Source organism: Oncorhynchus keta, chromosome 37 (genome assembly GCF_023373465.1).
Source record: "Oncorhynchus keta strain PuntledgeMale-10-30-2019 chromosome 37, Oket_V2, whole genome shotgun sequence".
Taxonomy (NCBI): Eukaryota; Metazoa; Chordata; class Actinopteri; order Salmoniformes; family Salmonidae; genus Oncorhynchus; species Oncorhynchus keta.
This window is the reverse complement of record NC_068457.1, coordinates 891,320-914,842: the sequence shown is the minus strand read 5'-3', so window position 1 is coordinate 914,842 and position 23,523 is coordinate 891,320. Positions and strand designations below refer to the sequence as shown.

At 41.6% G+C, this 23,523-nt stretch overlaps 2 protein-coding genes across 2 annotated transcripts in view; both read right to left on the bottom strand.

Annotated features, from left to right (window-relative positions):
• Positions 1–696: 696 nt before the first annotated feature.
• Positions 697–8,279, bottom strand: fam83c (family with sequence similarity 83 member C). The gene is made up of 4 exons (XM_035754795.2): positions 7,225–8,279; positions 5,863–6,030; positions 5,410–5,534; positions 697–2,215 (listed from the first exon to the last, which is right to left on the bottom strand). Exons 1-4 carry the CDS (start codon positions 7,732–7,734, stop codon positions 1,231–1,233), a joined length of 1,788 nt encoding a protein of 595 aa, XP_035610688.1. The 5' UTR covers positions 7,735–8,279; the 3' UTR covers positions 697–1,230.
• Positions 8,280–17,579: 9,300 nt separating this feature from the next.
• The window catches only part of LOC118370038 (ubiquinol-cytochrome-c reductase complex assembly factor 1), a 43,961-nt gene continuing 38,017 nt past the window's right edge, over positions 17,580–23,523 (bottom strand). Inside the window, exon 9 of the mRNA XM_035754794.2 lies at positions 17,580–18,295. Coding sequence (XP_035610687.1) covers positions 18,161–18,295 — 135 coding nt within the window. The 3' untranslated portion in view covers positions 17,580–18,160. The remainder of the gene's footprint in view (positions 18,296–23,523) is intronic.

Below are 23,523 nucleotides of genomic sequence, written 5' to 3'. Positions count from 1 at the left end.
AGTCCCCAGTCCACCTGACTGTGCTGCTGCTCCAGTTTCAACTGTTCTGCCTTATTATTATTCGACCATGCTGGTCATTTATGAACATTTGAACATCTTGGTCATGTTCTGTTATAATCTCTACCCGGCACAGCCAGAAGAGGACTGGCCACCCCACATAGCCCGGTTCCTCTCTAGGTTTCTTCCTAGGTTTTGGCCTTTCTAGGGAGTTTTTCCTAGCCACCGTGCTTTTACACCTGCATTTTTGCTGTTTGGGGTTTTAGGCTGGGTTTCTGTACAGCACTTTGAGATATCAGCTGATGTACGAAGGGCTATATAAATACATTTGATTTGATTTGATTTGTGTAGTGTATGCCCGGTACAACACAAAAAATGCTATTCTACTTTTTACACGTGATCGATGGTTAAAACGAAAGTTCACATTGTGCTCAACAACTACATCAGAACCACAGCTACCCTGTCTAAAACAGTACGGTATTCATTTTCTCAATCAAGTATATTATTTTTATGAAATAAATAAAATATTGAAACAAAACGTCATTGCACATCTCACTATTAATATCCTCACTTTGATGAAGTCCCTCTCTTAATTTTCGCACCAAATCATCCTAAAGTATATATATATATATATATATATAAAAAGACTAACTTAAACTTATAGATATACAGTACCAGTCAAAAGTTTGGACAAACCTACTCATTCAAGTTTTTTTCTTTATTTGTACCATTTTCTACATTAGTAAAAATAGTACATTAGAAAATAGTAAAAATAAAGAACAACCCTGGAATGAGTAGGTGTGATCAAAAGTAAAAACACATCTTAAAAACCCCCAGTAAAACTCCATTTACAACTCATTTCATACAGTATTATATCATTAAAGCCTTACCGGCTAGTGAAAGACACAGAAATAAGAACACAATACACAGTCATTGAATGAAGGGCCGGCCCTAGCATTTTGGGGACCCTAAGTAAAATGTGTCATGTCACTTATTGGCAGGACCGCCACAGCTTCAATGTCTACATGCAAATGCTAAAAAGCTATCACTACAACTCAGTGTAAACAGGTTAATTCAGGCTGTACTCTACCCTCCTCTAAACTCCTATAGGGGGATTAAGGTACAAAATGCCACTCCGCTATGTTCTCTACAAAAGGCAAAAAGGTGTGCTCTGCTTCCTGGAGGTCCAGTGCGATGGGGGTAGGGGAGGTAAAGTACTTTCTCAGCAGAGCCTCAGTTGTTATTCTTTAACTCAAACCTGCTGTACACCTGTTTGGACTTCATCTTGTTGTAGTGGTTGACCAGGTCAAGTTTGCTGTGGCCTAAGGTCATGCGTTTCTGGTCCTTCCGGTTTATCATGGGGGGCGGTGGCGGGGGAGTCTGCTCGCTCTCCGGCTCTGTCTGGGAGAGGTCTGGCCCCCCAAAGGCTGTGCTGTGAGGAGGAGACCTCCTGAAGATGTAGGTGTCCTTCTCAGTTGGGGGGAGGAAGTCCTTCTTGGTTGGGGGGAGGAAGAGGTCGGTGAGCTTGTTGAGGACGGGGTTGGAGGTAGTCCTCTGCTTGGCAGGGAGTTTGCTGTCCGGCATTGGAGACTGTGTCTTGGGGCTATTGTTGAAGAGGCTTGACTTTTGGTCGTATAAACCAAGAGTCTGAAACTTGGACGTTGTTCCGCCAACGTTTGGTTGGCGGAACTCTGTGGGGATGGACTTGGACCACTCTATCCCAACCGATTGGCCGATCCCAGAGGAAGCGTGCTCTGTAACTGGGCTGTGATTGGTCCCATTGTGGGAGCCTCTTGTGCCTTGGGCAGTCTGATTATGAAGGGAGGGAGTTAGTGCCCCTCCTCTCCTCTCAGGGCTCAGGTGAGAGTTGCTGGTCTCTTTCTTGTCATGACCTTGAGTGACCTTGTAAACCGTATTGGTCATGCCAGGTGCTGCCTTGATGCTGGACATGCTGCAACTGGATTGGCTGCTGGAGTTCTCTGAACTCAGAACCCTCTCCCTATCCCGTGACCTCTCGGGGAAGAAGTCTAGCCCCATGTTGGGCGCAGTAACAGGGTTGGGGTAGTAAGAGACATCCTCCTCATCTGGGTTATGGAAACAGTCAATGATCTGAGAGTCAGCGTACAGGCAGCGGAATTCTCGGTCGAAGCTCTCAGTGATCTGCCCAGAGAAGTGCATCACCATGTTGCTGTGGACCTGCGCTGAGAGCCAGCTGAAACTACAGGAAAGGGAACATGATCGAAAACAATGACATCTTCAACAACAAGTAGTTGTACAGTATGTACACACAAATGTACTCAGTACATAATGGGCTAAATATGCCATACAGCAAATACATCCCTACCCAGTAATGTTCTACTTAAAAACAAATGACCTGTAGTGCATAAAAACTTTTTCAACTCACAAATGGTTTGCACACTATTTATAAACCTTCAGAAAAAGATATAAGTACATCCTGTGCAACTGGTAACTAATTCTGGTGAGAAACCAACATATCTTTTGAACAGCTTTAGACGACATAATTAGTGATCGGGGAAAAATAGATGGTTACATATCGCAATATTATTTTGGATGAAATTATATTGATACTTTGACTCCAAGTATCGATTTGAAAAATATATTTAAAAAATATATGTATTTATTTATTTGCTAGGTAGGGTTAGCTTGCGCCACAACTCTGGTGTTTTTCATCATATAGCTTGTTCTCCATCTTCTTTTTAAATAGTGAGCTAACATGTTTTTCACACTTTTTTCTTTTTATTTCACCTTTTTTTAACCAGGTAGGCCTTTTGAGAACATGTTCTCACAACTGCGACCTGGCCACGATAAAGCAAAGCAGTACAACACAAACAACACAGAGTTACACATGGAATAAACAAACATAGTCAATAACACAATAGACAAGTCTATATACAGTGTTTTAAATGAAGTAAGAAAATAAATAGGCCATAGTGGCAAAATAATTTAAATTTAGCAAATAAACACTGGAGTGATAGATGTGCAGAAGATGAATGTGCAAGTAAAGATACCGGGGTGCAAAGGAGCAAAAATAAATAACAATATGGGGATGAGGTAGTTGGGTGGGCTATTTATAGATGGGCTCTATACAGGTGCAATGATCTGTAAGCTGCTCTGACAGCTGATGCTTAAAGTTAAAGTTTTATTTCCATGACTGATCATAAAATGATATTGTCTCTCCGCAGCAGACATATAGTGAGCAATATGTTTGGGACAAATCACAATAACATCTCAGTAATGAATTGCAATAAATATAGAATCTTGAGAACCATGAGAATTGCAATACATATCGTATTGGCACTTAAGTATTGTGATAATATATTGTGAGGTCCCTACTTAGAATGCACTATGACCACATAATACGTTATGCCTGTATAATAATACCCGTGTTATCAACAGTTTCTTAGGGGAAGCATGTTTTCAAAACGACCAAACAAATATGGACAGGCTAACTTTGAATTCAATTTGAATACTGAACCAGAAGAACAACTTGGGTACATAGCATCTCAGTGTTCCTCTGTATGTGAGCAATTGTTTTTGTTTGAAGTACTACTGATTTCCCTTTCATTTTTGTAAAGCCTGTCATACGGGATGTGCTTGATAGTCAAAATAGCTACCACTTACAAATATAAAAGTGTTTTGTTTGAATTTCAAGATGAACATAAAATGGAACTACAAATGTATTTCCAGTAAACTCTACAGGTAAATGCTTTTGCATTGACTGAGGGCTTGGCACATGCGTACAAACCTCATTGTTTGCACACTCACCCCCCGAGTTAAACCCAGTAATGACTCATCATCAGCTGAGAAAACTGCTGACACTTCTATCTTCCTGTCTGAACATGAAGGCAAAATCTAAACATACAAGCTACATATTCCCCATAAAGTGAAGTGAGACATAGAAAAAGTGTAAGGCCAAGGAAGAAATATACACATTCATCTCAAGTTCCTCTACACACCTTCCTCTAGGCATCATCAAGCCCATAAAACGCCCGAGGGCTCTCAAGAACAAGTTTGTTCAACTGATACTAGTTTTGTTGGCAGTTGACAAAACTGCCAACACATTGCTTTTCAAAATGGAGGGTGTACGAATGTTTTGCATGAGATTAAGTGACAAGAGCAATGAGCAATGCAGTGTAGATAATAAGTGCATGTATGCACTTCTTCAATTGTTAAAACACACTTACTGGGACTAATTTCATAACCACTTCTATCATGGTCAAGTATTATTTGCTTGTTTCAAATGCTTCCACTTCTATCAATCGTACAAGAAAAGCACTTTACTCCAATTAGGGGAGGGGTGGTATGGTTCCCGTAAAAAAAAGGAAAATATATATATATTTTTAAATATATACAGTACCAGTCAAACGTTTGGACACACCTACTCATTCCAGTTTTTTTTTTCATTTTTTCTTCTATTTTCTACATTGTAGAATAATAGTGAAGACATCAAAAGTATGAAATAACCCATATGGAATCATGTAGTAACCAAATTGTATTTGAGAGAATGCCAAGAGTGTGCAACGCTGTTATCAAGACAAAGGGTGGCTACTTTGAAGAATCTCAAATAAAATATATCTTGATTTGTTTAACACTTTTTTTGGTTACAACATAATTCCATGTGTTATTTCATACTTTTGATGTCTTCACTATTATTCTACAATGTAGAAAATAGAAAGAAAAAAAAAGAAAACCCCTTGAATGAGTATATGATTGGAAATGATGCAGACAATTACATTGATAGAAGCTTCAATCTATCTGCAATATTAAGGCTTATCTACCCCTCCCCCCAAAAATACAAAAATGTAAATAAAAGCACCGTAGGCCACTAGCTTTAGGAGACATTTAAATCGGCATCAAAGATAGTTTAACACAGTGGTTATTTAGCTGTTATAACTATTAAATAGCAGAACATTTTTACGTTTTTGTTATTAAACCATTTAATCTGTAAAAACTGCTTACAGACAACCATCAAAGTCTGCTCTCCATCTAATGGGATCACAGCTACCCAGCCTTGGCTGACACGACAAAACACTTGCTGCACAAGGTGACCTTCCTCCTAGAGGACCTATCCCATCCACTCTCCAAAGAGTTTGACCAATTGGCTTCTGGATGCCGGTACAAGGTACCAAGGTTCAACTGAGGGAGAGCACAAAGCACTTAGGAATGGGATGTTTACCTAATGACTCAAATTACAGCTATGTTTGCCTGAGTCACCTTACTAGATAATTCAGAGTGCCACCCAATGTTGGTAGACAATGTCCAGAGCAAGGTTAGCAATTAGCTTGAATATAGGAATTCTCAGTTCACACTTATTATGCTTTAGATTTACTGCAAATGAATAGATAAATAACTGATATGTATTTTCCCAGGAGACATGAGTACAATCCTTACCTGTATGACCCAGCAATGACTTCCTCACAGTCTATAATCATAAACTTTTCCTGGACCTGCCCGGTGAATTTTTTCCCACTTTTAGTGCAGTATGTATCTCCACACACACTGCGGATTCTCATGTTCTGGAAAGATAATGAAAATGTCAAATTTTGTGGAAATAATAACACCAATGAGATTAACAATATCTAACGAATCATGATGTATGTTTGCAGGCAATAAATGGTATCAACCCATCTTCCATTTTCACACTGAAAAAGTGTGGCAAGTTGAATCCTATTGTATAATGAATGCATGCACATGCGTGCACACACACACACAGAATAAGAGAGAAGGAGAAGCAGAAACACAGCGAGAGAGGGGGGAGAAAGGAGGGAGCGAAATACAGAGTAGAAATAGTACATTCTATTCAGCAATCCATCAACCCATGCAACCACCACATCCCATACTTACACCCAGGTGAGAGTTCTGGATGACCAGTGCTGCACACATGTCAACAAAGTAGTTGAGATTCTTCTCATCCAGGAGAATGTACACAGGGACCTTGCGTTTGTTCGAGGCCTCCATCAAGTCACACAGCAGATCAACGTCTGTGAAGAGGTCCATGACCAACGCTATGACCTGCACATACAGGGAAAAGTTGATAAATACAAACATTTCATTTGATGGATGGACAACAGGATACAATGCTGCTATTTTCTATTTGTACCAGCCAAGTATGACTGATAATTAAAACGTTAAATCATACTATTTTAGAATCAGAATCACCAAGTACATGTTTGGTGTGCAAGACAGCTAGGTGTATTAAAGCAGTGGTTTTCAAACCTCTCGTCAGGGACCCCCAGCCGTTCTATGTATTTGACATATTCCAGAGCTAGCACACCGGATTCAACTTGCCAACTGATCATCAAGCCTTTGACTAAGTCAATCAGGTGAGCTCGTTCAGGGTTACAACAAAATTGTGAAACGTCTGAGGGTCCCAGAGGAGAGTTTTTATTTATTTAGAAACACTGTATCAGAGGGTGTGCAGGAGAATGGGAATATACCCTTTTTAGCCTATTGAAAAAAAGAGGAATATACCCTTTGATGAGCACAATATAATGTTCTCTTAATGAGGTTTACATATAGGGCATTAAAACACTTAGCTTTTTAAGGCATTATATAGTATTGGTCATAATGCTATATGAATGTAGGAATATATGATTAATACACCTATGGTGTGCATTACATTGCAGAGGGTATTCATAGGAAATGTTAACATTTTTATCCAACACAAGTCTACATGGCTTTTTGCCAAGGATAACTAGGCATGAGCTGAAGGCCTGTATGCCTCTGTACATGCTGTAGTAAAAAGTATTGCTATTGCACTAGGCTACCTTTTCTTCAAATGAATATGACACACACATTACATATTACAGGCTGAAATGAATGTATGAAACATTGATGACCCTAAGAAAATTATAGCCTGGGCCTATGGATTACTGTATGGGGAGGCCTCTTGCTCCAAAACGAAACCTTTAAAGGCTTGTAAATGTCTCCCAATTTCCTTTAAAATACATGGAGGTAAATGTATGTGTATTAGCGGCAACACACAGCTTTTCCAGATAAGATTGCAAAACATACAGTACATGGGCATGTTTAGACATGTCAAATAGTTCAATTGTTTGTATTAAAGCAAAAATAAGCCCATAGCCATACCACAGGAGTGGACAGAGGTAGGAAAATAACCCAAGTGCTTTTTGGGGGAACATAGCCATTGGCCGTTACTCTCTCTCTCTGTGTGTGTGTGTATATATATATAATTCAATGACTTACCCTTTTTGCTTTATTAATTAACGACCGAATGAGGTCTTTCACATTGTGAGTCTTGTCCCTTTGGAAATAGATCTGTGTTTCTGAGGGTCCGTATCGTTGGGGGTTTTCTGGCCACCCTAGTTCCAGAATAGGTGGCTCTTCGTCGGACATCATTGGGAAATAGGTCCCCGAGGTAAGCTCCGACACCGTATCCCCCTCCCCAATGTCACCCTCGGTGCCATTTGAGCTGTTTTCGGAGCTACAGTTCTTGGCTGCATTCTCCGTAATATAATGAATCTCAAGCGGCGAGAGAAAATTTAATTCCCTTTCCTCTGTCAGAACTCGTCTGTATTCCTTCTCCCCAGACTCCAACAGAGCGTCGGTTGCCAACCTGGCCGCCTCGTTGTGGCTGAGTTCGAGCGTCGAGCCTTGTCGCCATGGGTTCTTCACTTCTTCTAACCTGCTGGCGAGTTTACCAAGCGCTTTGCGCCCGGAGTTCTGTGTCGGCCGGAGCGCGTCGGAGCTCATCATTGTGCCTACGCAGCACTAAGGTAACAGATGGCGGTGTACTCTCCTGCACTACAGTACTCTTACAGGCATATAGCAAATGTAAATCTCTAAAAACTAGTAGTCTCTTTATAAAAACGGCCTGCGCTGAAATGGACTGGACTTCTCTAGTTGCCGATCATGACAGCGACTGTAGGCTATTCCCGCGGGGGCTTTCGTATTGTTGGTCTAATAGTCTGTTCAGAAGCACACCGCCTCTTCCTCACCAGGGTGTAACCATTAGTCCAAGAAGTTGCGTTTTGCAACAAAAACAAGAGTTTCTATTGGACACATTCAGGTAGGTCTCGCCCTCGTTCCGTTTTCTTCCGTTTACGAAAAGTTTTGCAACAGAATCGGTGTAATGAATACACCCCTGTTTATAGCGGTCGCGGTAGCTAACGTCATCTGGCTCCACCTCTCGCTCACCTGATATGAAATTGAAAACCTATCCCCAGCGTCTCTTTATGGTAGCCATCATACAGTGCATTTGGAAAGTATTCAGACCCCTGAACCTTTTCCACATTTTGTTACGTTACATCCTCATTCTAAAACGGATAAATAATTAATAATTCCTTAGCTACAGACATTTTTGCAAAATTATTTTAAAAAATACCTTATTTACATAACTATTCAGACCCTATGAGACTCAACATTGAGCTCAGGTGTATCCTAAGGTCCCATAGTTGACAGTGCATGTCAGTGCAAAAACCAAGCCATGAGGTTTTAGGAATTGTCCGTAGAGCTCAGAGACAGGATTGTGTCGAGGTACAGATCTGGGGAAGGGTATCAAAACATTTCTGCAGCCCTCCACCAATCAGGCCTTTATGTAGAGTGACCAGACGGAAGCCACTCCTCAGTAAAAAGGCACATGACAGCCCACTTGGAGTTTGACAAAAGGCACCTAAAGACTCTCAGACCATGAGAAACAAGACTATCTGGTCTGATGAAACCAAGATTGAACTATTTTGCCTGAATGCCAAGCGTCACATCTGGAGGAAACCTGGCACCATCCCTACAGTGAAGTATGGTGGTGGCAGCATCATGCTGTGGGATGTTTTTCAGTGGCAGGGCCTGGGAGACTAGTCAGGATCGAGGCAAAGATGAATGGAGCAAGTACAGAGAGATCCTTGATGAAAACCTTCTCCAGGGCAGTCAGGACCTCAGACTGGGGGCGAAGGTTCACCTTCCAAAAGGACAACGACCCTAAGCACACAGCAAAGTCAACACAGGAGTGGCTTCGGGACAAGCACGAACTTGAACCCGATCTAACATCTCTGGAGAGACCTGAGCTGTGCAGCAACCTCACAGAGCTTGAGAGGATCTGCAGAGGAGCATGTGAGACACTCCCCAAATACAGGTGTGCCAAGCTTGTAGGGTCATACCCAAGAAGACTTGAGGCTGTAATCGCTGCCAACAGTGCTTCAAGAAAGTACTGCGTACAGGGTCTGAACACATATGTAAATGTGATTTAAGTTTATTTTTAATATTTTTTCCCCAATTTCTGAAAACCTGTGTTTTTCTGTGTCATTATGGGGTATTGTGTGTAGATTGATGTAATACATCATCTTAGAATAAGGCTGTAATGTAACAAAATGTGAAAAAAGTCCAAGAGTCTGAATAATTTCTGAGGCACTTTGTGTCTGTCATTCAAACGTTTGTGCTCCCTTAGAAATGTCCTTGAAAAGCACATATTTTTGTCCATTAGAATACCAGCAAATTGATCAGAAATACAGTGTAGTAATTTTGTGATCAAATTGATCACAATACAGTGTAGACATTGTTAATGTTGTAAGTGACTATTGTAGCTGGAAACGGCAGATGTTTTATGGAATATCTACATAGGCGTTCAGAGGCCCATTATCAGCAACCATCACTCCTTTGTTTCAATGGCACGTTGTGTTAGCTAATCCAAGTTTATCATTTAAAAAAAGGCAAATAATCATTAGAAAACCCTTTTGCAATTAGGTTAACACAGCTGGCTCTAACCAGAATAGAAAGGGGAGTGGGAGGACCCGATGCACAGCTGAGCAAGAGGACAAGTACATCAGTGTGTCTAGTTTGAGAAACAGACACCTCACAAGTCCTCAACCAGTCTCAATGTCAACAGTGAAGAGGCAACTCCAGGATGCTGGCCTTCTAGGCAGAATTCCTCTGTCCAGTGTCTGTGTTCTTTTGGCCATCTTAATCTTTTCTTTTTATTGGCCAGTCTGAGATATGGCTTTTTCTTTGCAGCTCTGCCTAGATGGCCAGCATTCTAGTCGCCTCTTCACTGTTAAAATTGAGACTGTTGTTTTGCGGGTCCTATTTTTAGGAAAAGGGTATTCTAATGATCAATTAGCCTTTTAAAATTATAAACTTGGATTAGCTATCACAACGTGCCCTTGGAACACAGGAATGATGGTTGCCGATAATGGGCCTCTGTACGCCTATGTAGATATTCCATGAATTTATTATTATTTTTTTAAATCTGCTGTTTCTAGCTACAATAGTCATTTACAACATTAACAATGTTTACACTGTATTTCTGATCAATTTAAACGTTATTGTACATGGACAAAAAAGTGCTTTTCTTTCAAAAACAATGACATTTCTAAGTGTCCCCAAACATTTGAACAATAGTGTGTATATATATATATATGTAACATTGGTTGTATTGCGTTTCAGGGAGGCCTTTATGCCTGCTACGTTAGATTAAGGGCTCTACACAATCTAATGTTCCACCTCAATTCGACTGAGAGCTCTCTCAATTCCACCCTTCCCCGTGAGTGGGATAAAGTTATTAAGTGACAATATAGGATTAGCACTCCATTGTTTGTTTTTTGTTTTAGTCTGCATGGCTGCAACTTCTCCTAATACGCTGTTACAAACCTATACCTGATGTCACCTTTCTATTTTATTACATCGGTTATAATTAGGCAATGTAGGCCTATTATACATTGTTTATAGGCCTACCCAATTTTGTATGTAATAGACCAATGGGTCTCAAGCAGTGTCAAAGATATGGCTTCTGAGTTGTGTGTCCACCTAAATTTGACAAACGGGTCCACAAGACAAGACTATCTGGTAGTAATTTACCTCCATTTTCAACCTGGTCTCAGAGCATTTCATATTATTCTGGATGTATTAATTTGTGGATGCCATCACTCATTTCGTATGATATGTTATTATTTACAATTCGTATTATATGTTACGAATTTGCAAAACGTATGATACATTATGAATTCTAGTTAGGTGGCTAACGTTAGATAGCTGGCTAACATTAGCTAGGTTAGGGGTTAGGTGTCAGGTTAAAGGGTTATGGTTAGGGGATGTTTTAGCTAAGGGTAACGTTAGGGTTAGGAGAAAGATTAGGCAACATACTAAGTAGTTGCAAAGTAGGTAAAAAATATTAAGTAGTTGAAAATGTACTAATTAGCTAAAATGCTAAAGTTGACCCTACTTTTGCTTTTGACTTATATAACCATACCATACTAATTTGAGTGTCTCGGATTTACCTTTGTTACATCTAGTATTTTGCCTTCTAGCAATGTAAGCATTTAGATCTAAGAGGCTTGCTTGATCAGGCAGTTATATCATACCAGTTTGGCTATGGCTGCACTGCCACTGACTGAATAGTAAATATAGGAACTAGGGAAGAGTGCATGATATTTAAATTCTACATTTACATGTCATCTTGCACATAAAAGGCCACAAGGCAAATTATATTTAAAAAAAAGCATCCACACTCGAATTAAAAGTCCTCAACAGGAAGGAAATCAGTAGCCTACATCTCAGCATCTGAGGTGCAGATATTTAATTTGTCTTTTGTTTTGTATTTCCTTTATCTTTCAGGTCAAATTGATTGATACAAAATAATGATGGAATTTTCCACAATGTGGAGGTTCTATTTCAAAAGAAGGATATTTAAAAATTAAACTGACCAGCGGTTAATACACATTCACTGAAGAGATCCTTACTGGGGTAAGACAGATGTAGGCCCACCCATGGTGGAATATTTATTCCCACAAAAACTCTAAACTAGTAATTGAAGGCACAGGATGGGGTACTCCATTGTGAAGTGATGCGGCAGGATGTAGAGGTAATCAATACCCATGCTTGTACTATTTCATGTTAAGCAATATTATACCTGGTTGATATCATACATACAATGCCTGACATCAAGCCCTTATCTACAATAACTTATCTCCGAATCAACTAATCGTCTGTCACTGAAGTGTTAACAGTACAAGTAGGTTATTCTTGTTGATCACATTCATATCTTAAGGATAGGAATGATGATGGTGTCTAAGAACCATTGACAGACGTGTTCTCCACTTGGAGCTGTCAAAACAGCTCAGATGTGTTCTTTCTCTAACCACCCATAATCATGAGACCGGAATTGTCATCAGTTTGCACTACGATCACCACTGCTATTACAGTGTGTTCCTTACAAAACTAACAAAATCAGGTTTAACCAGATTCTTTCAACTGAGGTGCCCATAGAGGTAATGGTGACACAGCTCATCGTGATACAACAGCAAACACTTGTATTGTGAATAGCACATTATTTTAACATATAGGAATAATGAATGGAGTTTCTTTTTTTTTTACGCACATCCACAATAATAACAGGAGCTGGACAAAAGTAAGGTCCAACAAACAGAAAAATATTATGTTCGCTCACTGCTTTGCTGCTCCCATTACTTTTGGGACCAGCAAAATAGTAAACAGATGTTCCCTCTTTCGATATGGGTTCTCAACTTCTTTTCAACGGATCAATTTTGAAATCACAATCAATAATAAATACACAGCAGGAATATCTTGCTGAGTTTGAGTGGACATATACAGTGGGGCAAAAAAGTATTTAGTCAGCCACCAATTGTGCAAGTTCTCCCACTTAAAAATATGAGAGAGGCCTGTAATTTTCATCATAGGTACACCAACTACGACAGACAAAATGAGATTTTTTATCTTCAGAAAATCACATTGTAGGATTTTTAATGAATGTATTTGCAAATTATGGTGGAAAATAAGTATTTGGTCAATAACAAAAGTTTCTCAATACTTTGTTATATACCCTTTGTTGGCAATGACAGAAGGTCAAAAGTTTTCTGTAAGTCTTCACACACTGTTGCTGGTATTTTGGCCCATTCCTCCATGCAGATATCCTCTAGAGCAGTGATGTTTTGGGGCTGATGCTGGGAAACACGGACTTTCAACTCCCTTTTTCTATGGGGGTTGAGATCTGGAGACTGGCTAGGCCACTCCAGGACCTTGAAATGCTTCTTACGAAGCCACTCCTTCGTTGCCCGGGTGGTGTGTTTGGGATCACTGTCATGCTGAAAGACCCAGCCACGTTTCATCTTCAATGCCCTTGCTGATGGAAGGAGGTTTTCACTCAAAATCTCACGATACATGGCCCCATTCATTCTTTCCTTTACACGGATCAGTCCCTTTGCAGAAAAACAGCCCCAAAGCATGATGTTTCCACCCCCATGCTTCACAGTAGGTATGGTGTTCTTTGGATGCAACTCAGCATTCTTCGTCCTCCAAACACGACAAGTTGAGTTTTTACCAAAAAATTATATTTTGGTTTCATCTGACCATATGACATTCTCCCAATCTTCTTCTGGATCATCCAAATGCTCTCTAGCAAACTTCAGACGGGCCTGGACATGTACAGGCTTAAGCAGGGGGACACATCGAGCACTGCAAGATTTGAGTCCCTGGCGGCGTAGTGTGTTACTGATGGTAGGCTTTGTTACTTTGGTCCCAGCTCTCTGCAGGTCATTCACTAGATCCCCCCGTGTGGTTCTGGGATTTTTGCTCACCGCTCTTGTGATCATTTTGACCCCACGGGGTGAGATCTTGCGTGGAGCCCCAGATTGAGGGAGATTCAGTGGTCTTGTATGTGTTCCATTTCCTAATAATTGCTCCCACAGTTGATTTCTTCAAACCAAGCTGCTTACCTATTGCAGATTCAGTCTTCCCAGCCTGGTGCAGGTCTACAATTTTGTTTCTGGTGTCCTTTGACAGCTCTTTGGTCTTGGCCATAGTGGAGTTTGGAGTGTGACTGTTTGAGGTTGTGGACAGGTGTCTTTCATACTGATACCAAGTTCAAACAGGTGCCATTAATACAGGTAACGAGTGGAGGACAGAGGAGCCTCTTATTAAAGAAGAAGTTACAGGTCTATGAGAGCCAGAAATCTTGCTTGTTTGTAGGTGACCAAATACTTATTTTCCACCATAATTTGCAAATAAATTCATTAAAAAGCCTACAATGTGATTTTCTGAAATGTTTTCCCTCATTTTGTCTGTCATAGTTGAAGTGTACCTATGATGAAAATTACAGGCCTCTCATCTTAAGTGGGAGAACTTGCACAATTGGTGGCTGACTAAATACTTTTTTGCCCCACTGTATTCTCAGAAATACAAATTGGACCTTTCAAATTGGTAAAATGGCAATCGTAATAATACATTGACTACGAGCTACGTGCCAGCCTTATTAATTTTTACATAAATATCCCACCAATAGTAATATGCCACCACCCATTATTCCAGTAAAAACAAAAAATGGAAGACGGAGCACTGCCATAGAATTGTTGAACTACCCAGACATCTAGCATCTTTGGCACCTTCTTCCTCAGCTTTTCAGACGTTTCAGGATGGAGAACTCAAATAATGTTTTTGATCTGATTGTTTGTGAAGGGTGGTGCTAAGAGGTGCTGAAGTAATGCTTAAATAACAGGAGTTACATTCTAAAATGGAAATGACAGCCACAGCCCTGCAGGGAGGGCAAGTACAAATTTGCAAAATTCGATTTGATTAAAAAGATGTGACCTGACTCGAACTTGTCCCAGCAACCGCTCAGTAAAAGTTGATACAAGTCAAGGATGCCCCATATGACATAAGGCCAACACTCTCCTAATGAATTCATTCTTTGTGGAGAAATACTTTTGCTAACAAAACCAAACATTCTGTAGGGTTTGCATACTATACATATTCGGTAAGATGTGTCAGTCCTAAGCATTTTGTCTTCTCAGCTAGGGAAAACATTCCGACTTGATTCAGTCAGAAAAAACAAAACAATTTAGCACTTATTTCCCTGTCTATTTACCAAACTGCATCCACGTGCGTGCGTTAAGTAGGGCTCACAAGACAGGTCTAGGTTATGCTACAATCCTACTGTAGTCTTGACTAAGCATTGGATCTAAAAAAAATTTTACTCTTAACATGCAACGTTTCATCAGATAACCTTCTTAGCTGGCTGGTCTCACCCTGCTAATCCAGCTTCTCCTAGATCATGTTTAACGTCCTGGGAATTGCCTGTAAAGACTGGCTGAATAAAGTGTAGTTAGATTGACAGTAGCAGATAGAGGAACGGGGTTCTTAAATTAAAGGATATAGCACAACAATTAAGTGCTTGGCTTACTCTGTAGTCCTTTTCATGATTGCCTCTGTCAATAAATAACTTTGTACATGTGAGGCTGTCTACAAACTTAACATATCTAGATGATATATTTATGGCATATCAATCCAACGCATTTTATAAAGCCTTTTTTCATCAGCAGTTGTCACAAAGAGAGGCGACATGTAGCCTAGTGGTTAGAGCATTGGGCCAGTAACCGAAAGGTTGCTGTAGGGATAAACATCCGAGAAGGCAGGAACCTAGGAAAAAACCTAAAGGAACCAGGCTCCGAGGGGTGGCCAGTCCTCTTCTGGCTGTACCGGGTAGAGATTTAAGAGTACAAATGCTTAAAATGACCTAATTTCATTAATAATTATATGACATCCCAATTAAAACAATTTCTCTGAAATCAACGTGGGCCAGAACCCTCGTAATGTTTTCCGAGCTAAGCGAAATCAACATGATCTCCTTAGGGAGGAAACAATTTTTTGCATTTAAGTTACTGACAGTACTGCTTACACCTAGAGATTATACATATCACCTGAAGCGAGCTTAGCCGTGATACCACTGGGTTTGTGAAGTCAAACCTCCTCCACCCATAGGCATGCACTAAACACTCCCTTAACACAGCAGCAGGGTGAGTGCTCCTCCAGGACACTCATGAAGAAAACAAATAGGAAAGAACAGGGCCGTGTTTGAACCAGTTGACTCCCTGGTGCGGTGCCAGGGCCTCCATCCAGCTCATGGTAATAAATTGCAGCCTGACAACATTGCTCTCAACAGCTTAACGTCAACCTTTTCCAAGGCGCTGTTTGTCACTCTCTGGTCTGGGCCTCGGGACATTTACAGTTTACTACCATGGGAACACTGACTAAGCCGACTTGAGCTTGCCATTTCCTGTTTAAAGTCTGTTTGAGATGTAATATTTTGGGTAGGTTGTTAAATGTAGTTTGTGGGAAGGTTGGGTGTTACACTGTATATCTCTGAGACCTAGATGAGACTACTGTACTTCAACTATGGGCAATACCACATTTGTTTCACAAGAGGAGAATAACTGCCTCATCCCACAATTCACTGGGAATATTCACTAAGGCTTCCCTCAACTTTTACCCAAACTGGAAATATAGCGGTGTTGGTTAGAGCCCTAAGCTTTTCCTGGTCGAATCACAAGGTCAAGAAAACTCAAAGGTCATCTTTGAGAAGATTACCGCAGCACTATTCAGATCACAAAATAATCTTTGTAGAAAAGGTGGCGCAACGATCTGAACACAAACAAGTAGAGGAAATGGGGTGACTGATCTGAACCCAAAAGGGTCACAGTACTGGAAGACGTAACAACACAACAGAAGTGGCACACTGAATCCTGCCTGGTCATGTGAGCAGGCTGTTTGGATCATGGTGTGGTAAGTAAACACCAGGTGACACACCTGACGGATAATATAACACAGGAAGACTGTTAGTTTTACTGCTGTCCTGTTGACTGCTCTAAAACCACCATGCTGTAAACCTGCACATGATCTCTGTGTTAGCAGTATAGGTCAGTGCCTGGCTGCCCACAGAGCAAATAGACATGGCCTAGAAAGTTACACCAAACAAGATCATATGACCATGTAGTACTAACCACAAGCAACTGTATATAAAGTCCTTTTTATATAGACCTGTGGCTTAAGTGAACAATGGTGACTTGCTGATGACTCCATGTTTGTTTATATCACTTCCCAGCATCATAAAATGACCAATAGCATGTTTATGACCCCATCGCTAGTTTTGGATTGTTGTCTTTCATAAGATGCGTTTTCTAAACTTTCATGGGAAATGTGAAATACATCCCCCATATGAGTGTTCGAAGCATAGGTGAAAGACTGCATGGATGGGGTGATTTCACTGAATGAGAGAACTCCTGCTGTGGAAAAAAAGCCCTAAAACAAATGCAGGAGGTGGGACCTAAAAGGGCCCACTCCCTCCCTCACAGTCACAGTCAGCTGAACAGCCACACGGATGGCCAGACACACACATACCCAATTCCAAACCAAAGGTGTAAAAAAAGGAAACATACAGCTCCAGAAAATATGTACCATTATAAATGATTTCAGATGAATTTAACAAAAAATAATCATTTGCAATTGGACAACTGTTATTCCTGAGAGGAGTCTGTATCTATGTCTCTTCTCCAGACCAGAGCATAAAACTTCCCTTTCTTAAACACCCTTTAGACCGGTTCTCACACACAGGACCCAGTAGACACTTTCCCTCTCCCAGAGCCCCTTGTGGACCAACGAGACAGTGATCTGTCAGTCAGAGGGAAACACAACACCACCGTTTCCATGGAGAAGCCTCCATTCACTGTCAAAGACCTAAAGCAATTGGCTGAGAGCAAATGACAAACATGTATCAACTAGCACACCTGTTATGCAAAACTGGGCTACACTCATCAGGCACTTCATTACTGGTTTACAGATTTATTTTGAAGGAGGATTCATACAAACAAAAAGAAAAACAAGATATTCCTTTGAGACTTATTTCAGTTAGGGCAAAAGTCCCATTTTATACATTGATGATTCGCCAGGCAACATGTATATGTTTCCCATAACATTCGGAGAGCATTGGAAGACGGAACCGCTGCACCAGAAAAACTTAGACAGCGGGGCATGTAACCGCAAAGGCTATGAGGAACGCTTATAAATGTTATGGCATCAGAAAAAAATAGATAACTCGAAAGGATTTCTGTATAATTTTTTAAATGAAGTGCAACATTCCAAGCAGGCATCTTCTTACTCTCAAAACTTATAGGAAATGGCAGTGGATGGTATTCCCTGCCAGTCAGTTGGTTGATGGGACACTGGTTAGGGGGTTGTTTTGGAGGGTGGGTGGGGAAGGGGTGTGAAGGGAGAGAGAGTGTGTGTATGTTGTGTAGATCAGGTGTGAGAGTCCCTGCATGGCAATCCTGCCTAGAGTACAGTGTTTCTGGCCACATAGGAGTATGGGTAGAGAAGGAGGTGGAGCAGGGTGATGGGGGTGGGCGTCTTAGAGGCCAGCGTCGTTGTAGGTGGGTGTGGGGACCTTCAGGATGCTCTGTGCATTATCCTCCAGAAGGGGGCGCCAATTGACCTCCCCAGTCAGCAGGAGGTCCTCCCCGTCCAGAGCATCAATAAACTGCATCTGTGTGGAACAAGTACAGATAAAGACAAAGAAAGCAGCATTAAGTCTGGCACAAGGACATCATTACAGAGGCAAACGTATGCTTCATACACTGCTCAAAAAAATAAAGGGAACACTTAAACAACACAATGTAACTCCAAGTCAATCACACTTCTGTGAAATCAAACTGTCCACTTAGGAAGCAACACTGATTGACAATAAATCTCACATGCTGCTGTGCAAATGGAATAGCCAACAGGTGGAAATTATAGGCAATTAGCAAGACACCCCCAATAAAGGAGTGGTTCTGCAGGTGGTAACCACAGACCACTTCTCAGTTCCTGTGCTTCCTGGCTGATGTTTTGGTCACTTTTGAATGCTGGCGGTGCTTTCACTCTAGTGGTAGCATGAGACGGAGTCTACAACCCACACAAGTGGCTCAGGAAGTGCAGCTCATCCAGGAGCTGTGGCAAGAAGGTTTGCTGTGTCTGTCAGCGTAGTGTCCAGAGCATGGAGGCGCTACCAGGAGACAGGCCAGTACATCAGGAGACGTGGAGAAGGCCGTAGGAGGGCAACAACCCAGCAGCAGGAACGCTACCTCCGCCTTTGTGCAAGGAGGAGCAGGAGGAGCACTGCCAGAGCCCTGCAAAATGACCTCCAGCAGGCCACAAATGTGTGGTGTCTGCTCAAACGGTCAGAAACAGACTCCATGAGGGTGGTATGAGGGCCCGACGTCCACAGGTGGGGGTTGTGCTTACAGCCCAACACCATGCAGGACGTTTGGTAGAGATCACCAAGATTGGCAAATGCGCCACTGGCGCCCTGTGCTCTTCACAGATGAAAGCAGGTTCACACTGAGCACGTGACAGACGTGAGAGTCTGGAGACGCCGTGGAGAACATTCTGCTGCCTGCAACATCCTCCAGCATGACCGGTTTGGCGGTGGGTCAGTCATGGTGTGGGGTGGCATTTCTTTGGGGGGCCGCACAGCCCTCCATGTGCTCGCTAGAGGTAGCCTGACTGCCATTAGGTACCGAGATGAGATCCTCAGACCCCTTGTGAGGCCATATGCTGGTTCGGTTGGCCCTGGGTTCCTCCTAATGCAAGACAATGCTAGACCTCATGTGGCTGGAGTGTGTCAGCAGTTCCTGCAAGAGGAAGGCATTGATGCTATGGACTGGCCTGACCGTTCCCCAGACCTGAATCCAATTGAGCACATCTGGGACATCATGTCTCGCTCCATCCACCAACGCCACGTTGCACCACAGACTGTCCAGGAGTTGGCGGATGCTTTAGTCCAGGTCTGGGAGGAGATCCACCACCTCATCAGGAGCATGCCCAGGCGTTGTAGGGAGGTCATACAGGCACGTGAAGGCCACACACACTACTGAGCCTCATTTTGACTCGTTTTAAGGACATTACATCAAAGTTGGATCAGCCTGTAGTGTGGTTTTCCACTTTAATTTTGTGTGACTCCAAATCCAGACCTCCATGGGTTGATACATTTGATTTCCATTGATCATTTTTGTGTGATTTTGTTGTCAGCACATTCAACTATGTGAAGAAAAAAGTATTTAATAAGAATATTTCAATCATTTAGATCTAGGATGTGTTATTTTAGTGTTCCCTTTATTTTTTTGAGCAGTGTATAGTTTGTGGAATATTGACATAGTGAACCAAACCAAAGCAACCTACAAGTATTTTTTCTCAACATAGTATTTTGGGTTGGACAAAAACTCAACAAGTGCTGTAAATTGTGACCTGTTTCAAGAAGCTAGGCGTATGTCACACGTCACTACTTCACAGGAGAGGCATTTTATTAGTTAAATCAAAATGCGTTTTTTTTTGTGCAGAAATGTCTTCTGGAACATGTGAACTTTCATGTGCCTTAATAACAAACTAGTATGCCATCTGTAAATACAATTGTTACATTAAGCCTAGTTGGTTTAGCCACGAAAAATGGCAAGAATCTTCCCACTAGCCATGATTGGCAGAGATAATGTATGGGCTGGACATGCCAAGAGAGATGAGTTCAGATTGGTGTACCACGCGTCAGTCTATAGCATGAGCTGCTCAGTATTGTCGATAATCCTTTCTACCACAGCTTTAGAAAGATATGAAGAACTGCAAAAGTGTTGCTACTGCTCTCAATGTTGCTGCCCAGAGGGAAAAAGGTTGTGATGATTACTTTCTGTAGGACAATCGTGCCATGCTGACTCTCTCGGACACTGCAAATGTATCAGATGAGGAAATCCCTGATATTGTAACTGAACCAGACATTGTAGTCTTCTGATGACAGTGATGGGGAAAAAACGGCATGTTGTCACGGAAGAAGTTGTCAACAGAGGGAGTTGAAAAGAGTCAGAAGGCTGTTGTCTAAAACACCCGTCTCCGGATTACATCTTCAAACTAATGGCAACCAGGCCATCCATGACAGAGTGAGAAGCGTTCATCCATGTATACGGGTAAGAGTTTTAGCAAGCTACATTTTCAGATTTGTTTTGAATTTTGTCAGAAAGTTGTTTTCAATGCCAGTTAAAGCATACTGTTAGCTAGCTAGCTAATGTTGTGTATGATCTGTGTAGTCATATTATTTGTATCTCAGAAATAAATTTGCATTGCTAGCTAAAATTGAACCTAGTTGGTTAGATTTAGCTACATACAGATTCATGCATGGTACTAATGTTATGAGTTGGTATTATGGCTAATTGTTTAGCTAACTTGCCACATGTCTAAAGAAATTACTCCACTATGCAAGTAACCATTTCATTGCCCTGCTTTTATTGTCACACTCACAACCGTAAGCTATTTTCTGTAATTAGCGAGCTCTGACTGGGGAAAGTACATTTGTAGTGTCATCCAACTCGGAATCACTGGCCTCTTTCTAGAGCTCCGACCTGAAGATCATTGACGTCATGATTTTACCTCATTTCCCCCCCATCTACACCGCTATGATATACCTTTTCAATTACCAGAAATATTTTCATTTTCAGCTGGTAATCAAACTAAGTAAAAGACACAAAACCAAAACTTAAATGGGAAGTATAGAAATCGCACACACAGAACTTATCTACCGCTTCTTAGACTTGCCTTTAATGAGAATGACAGATCGACAGTTCATTCGGAAAGTATTGAGACCCCTTCCTTTTTCCACATTTTGTTACGTTAGACGTATTTTAAAACAAATTAAATTACTTTTAGCGCAAAAACCAAGCTATGAGGTTGAAGGAATTGTCTGTAAAGCTCAGATACAAGATTGCGTCGAGGCACAAATCTGGGGAGGGTACCAAAAATGTTCTGCAGTATTGAAGGTCCCCAAGAGCACAGCGGCCTCCATCATTGTTAAACGGAAGAAGTTTGGAACCACCTATAATCTTTCTAGGGCTGGCCGCCCGACCAAACTGAGCAATCGGGGGAGAAGGGCCTTGGTCAGGGAGGTGATGGTCACTCTTACAGAGCTCCAGAGTTCCTCTGTGGAGATGGGAGACCCTTCCAAAAGAACAACCAACTCTGCAGCACTCCACCAAATCAGGCCTTTATGGTTAAGTGGCCGCCAGACAAAGGCCACTCCTCAGTAAAAGGCACATGACAGCCTGCCAAAAGGCGCCTAAAGGACTCTCAGACCATGAGAAACAAGATTCTTTGGTCTGATGAAATCAAGATTAAACTATTTTGCCTGAATGCCAAGCGTCATGTCTGGAGGAAACCTGGCACCATCCCTATGATGAAGCATGATGGTGGCAGCATCATGCTGTGGGGATGTTTTTCAGCGACAGGGACTGGGAAACTAGTCAGGATCGAGGGAAAGATGAACAGAGCAAAGTAGAGAGATCCTTGATGAAAACCTGCTCCAGTTTGCTCAGGACCTCAGACTGGGGTGAAGGTTCACCTTCCAACAGAACGACCCTAAGCACACAGCCAAGACCACGCAGGAGTGGCTTCGGGACAAGCCTCAATTCCTTGAGTGGCCTAGCCAGAGCCCAGACTTAAACCTGATCAAACATCTCTGGAGAGACCTTAAAAATAAAAGTTGTGTTTTTGCTTTGTCATTATAGGGTAGTGTGTGTAAACTGAGGGAAAATAAACAATTTAATCAATTTTAGAATAATGCTGTAACATAACAAAACCTGGAAAAAGTCAAGGGGTCTGAATACTTTCCAAATGCACTGTATAACTCAAATTTCAATGTGAATTTGCTGGGACACCCAAAAAGTTACATATTGAATCTTTAATTAAGTGGCTTGAGCTCATGGAAGGAGCATTTGATGAAATTAACTAGTGTGTGTAACGATGCAGTGGCAATGCCAGTGTAGCGAGCCACCACTGTACGTGACTTCGTCGCTGGGGAGGGGGGCCTAGGGCCTGCGATTACCTCTCCTGTAGTGTGTCATCAGGCATGGCCAGGTTTTATGTGCTGCACCTGTGATTTAACAGCTCTGGCCCACTTGATTAACAAACCTGTTTTCTTTGCACTGCCTTTTCTCAGTCTCTCATTTCCTCTACCTTTCAAGAGCTCGACTACACTCTTGAAATCCCTGCGAGGTCAGAAAAACAGTATCTTTTGTTTTTCCCCTCTTGAAAAGTCCCCCCTCGTCTCATAAATTCCTGGCAGTGCCTGTAATGTAGGCTCGCTAACTACAACCTGTGTCATGGCCCTAGGGCAGGGCCCTGTCTCTGTGTGCAGTGATGCGAGGACACCTTTAATGCAAGCAGGCAGGAGTGGGTCAGGCCCTGGACAACGTACACACCAATAACTCAGGACTACAGGACCAAGGGGGGTGCCAGTGGAGTGGCCGTCACATGTTCCCAACGCCACTTTCATATGTTTTTGTACTAACATGAGTTTCACTGTCGCCATGCCGGCTTGGGTCGAGGAAACGGTCAAACGCTAATCCTTTAAACTCGTAGAAATAGGCCTATATGTATATGGCCAAATTTAAATGTTTCTAACAGAATAACTATAAACAGCATTATGTATGACCATGGTAGCAATTGAAAGAAAACATTTAGGAGATTGTTAAACCAAAAGGTGAGGACAAAAGCTCACCTGATAAGACTTGATTTTGTGCATTTTACCAGTGGTGGAAAAAGTACCCAAGTAAAATAAAGATAACTTAAAAGAAAATGACAAGTAAAAGTCACCCAGTGAAATACTACTTTGAGTAAAAGTATTGGGTTTTAAATATACTTAAGCGTCAAAAGTAAACGCTAGAAATAATGACAAATTCCTTATCTCAAGCAACACCAAAG

Bases quoted from the DNA above. Each gene is read 5' to 3' on its own strand.
- fam83c (XM_035754795.2), bottom strand. From the start codon at position 7,734: ATGATGAGCTCCGACGCGCTCCGGCCGACACAGAACTCCGGGCGCAAA. The intron at 6,031-7,224 runs GTAAGTCATTGA...CTGTATGTGCAG, and splicing joins TAATTAATAAAGCAAAAAGG to GTCATAGCGTTGGTCATGGA. The intron at 5,535-5,862 runs GTAAGTATGGGA...TTATCTTTCCAG, and splicing joins TCCAGAACTCTCACCTGGGT to AACATGAGAATCCGCAGTGT.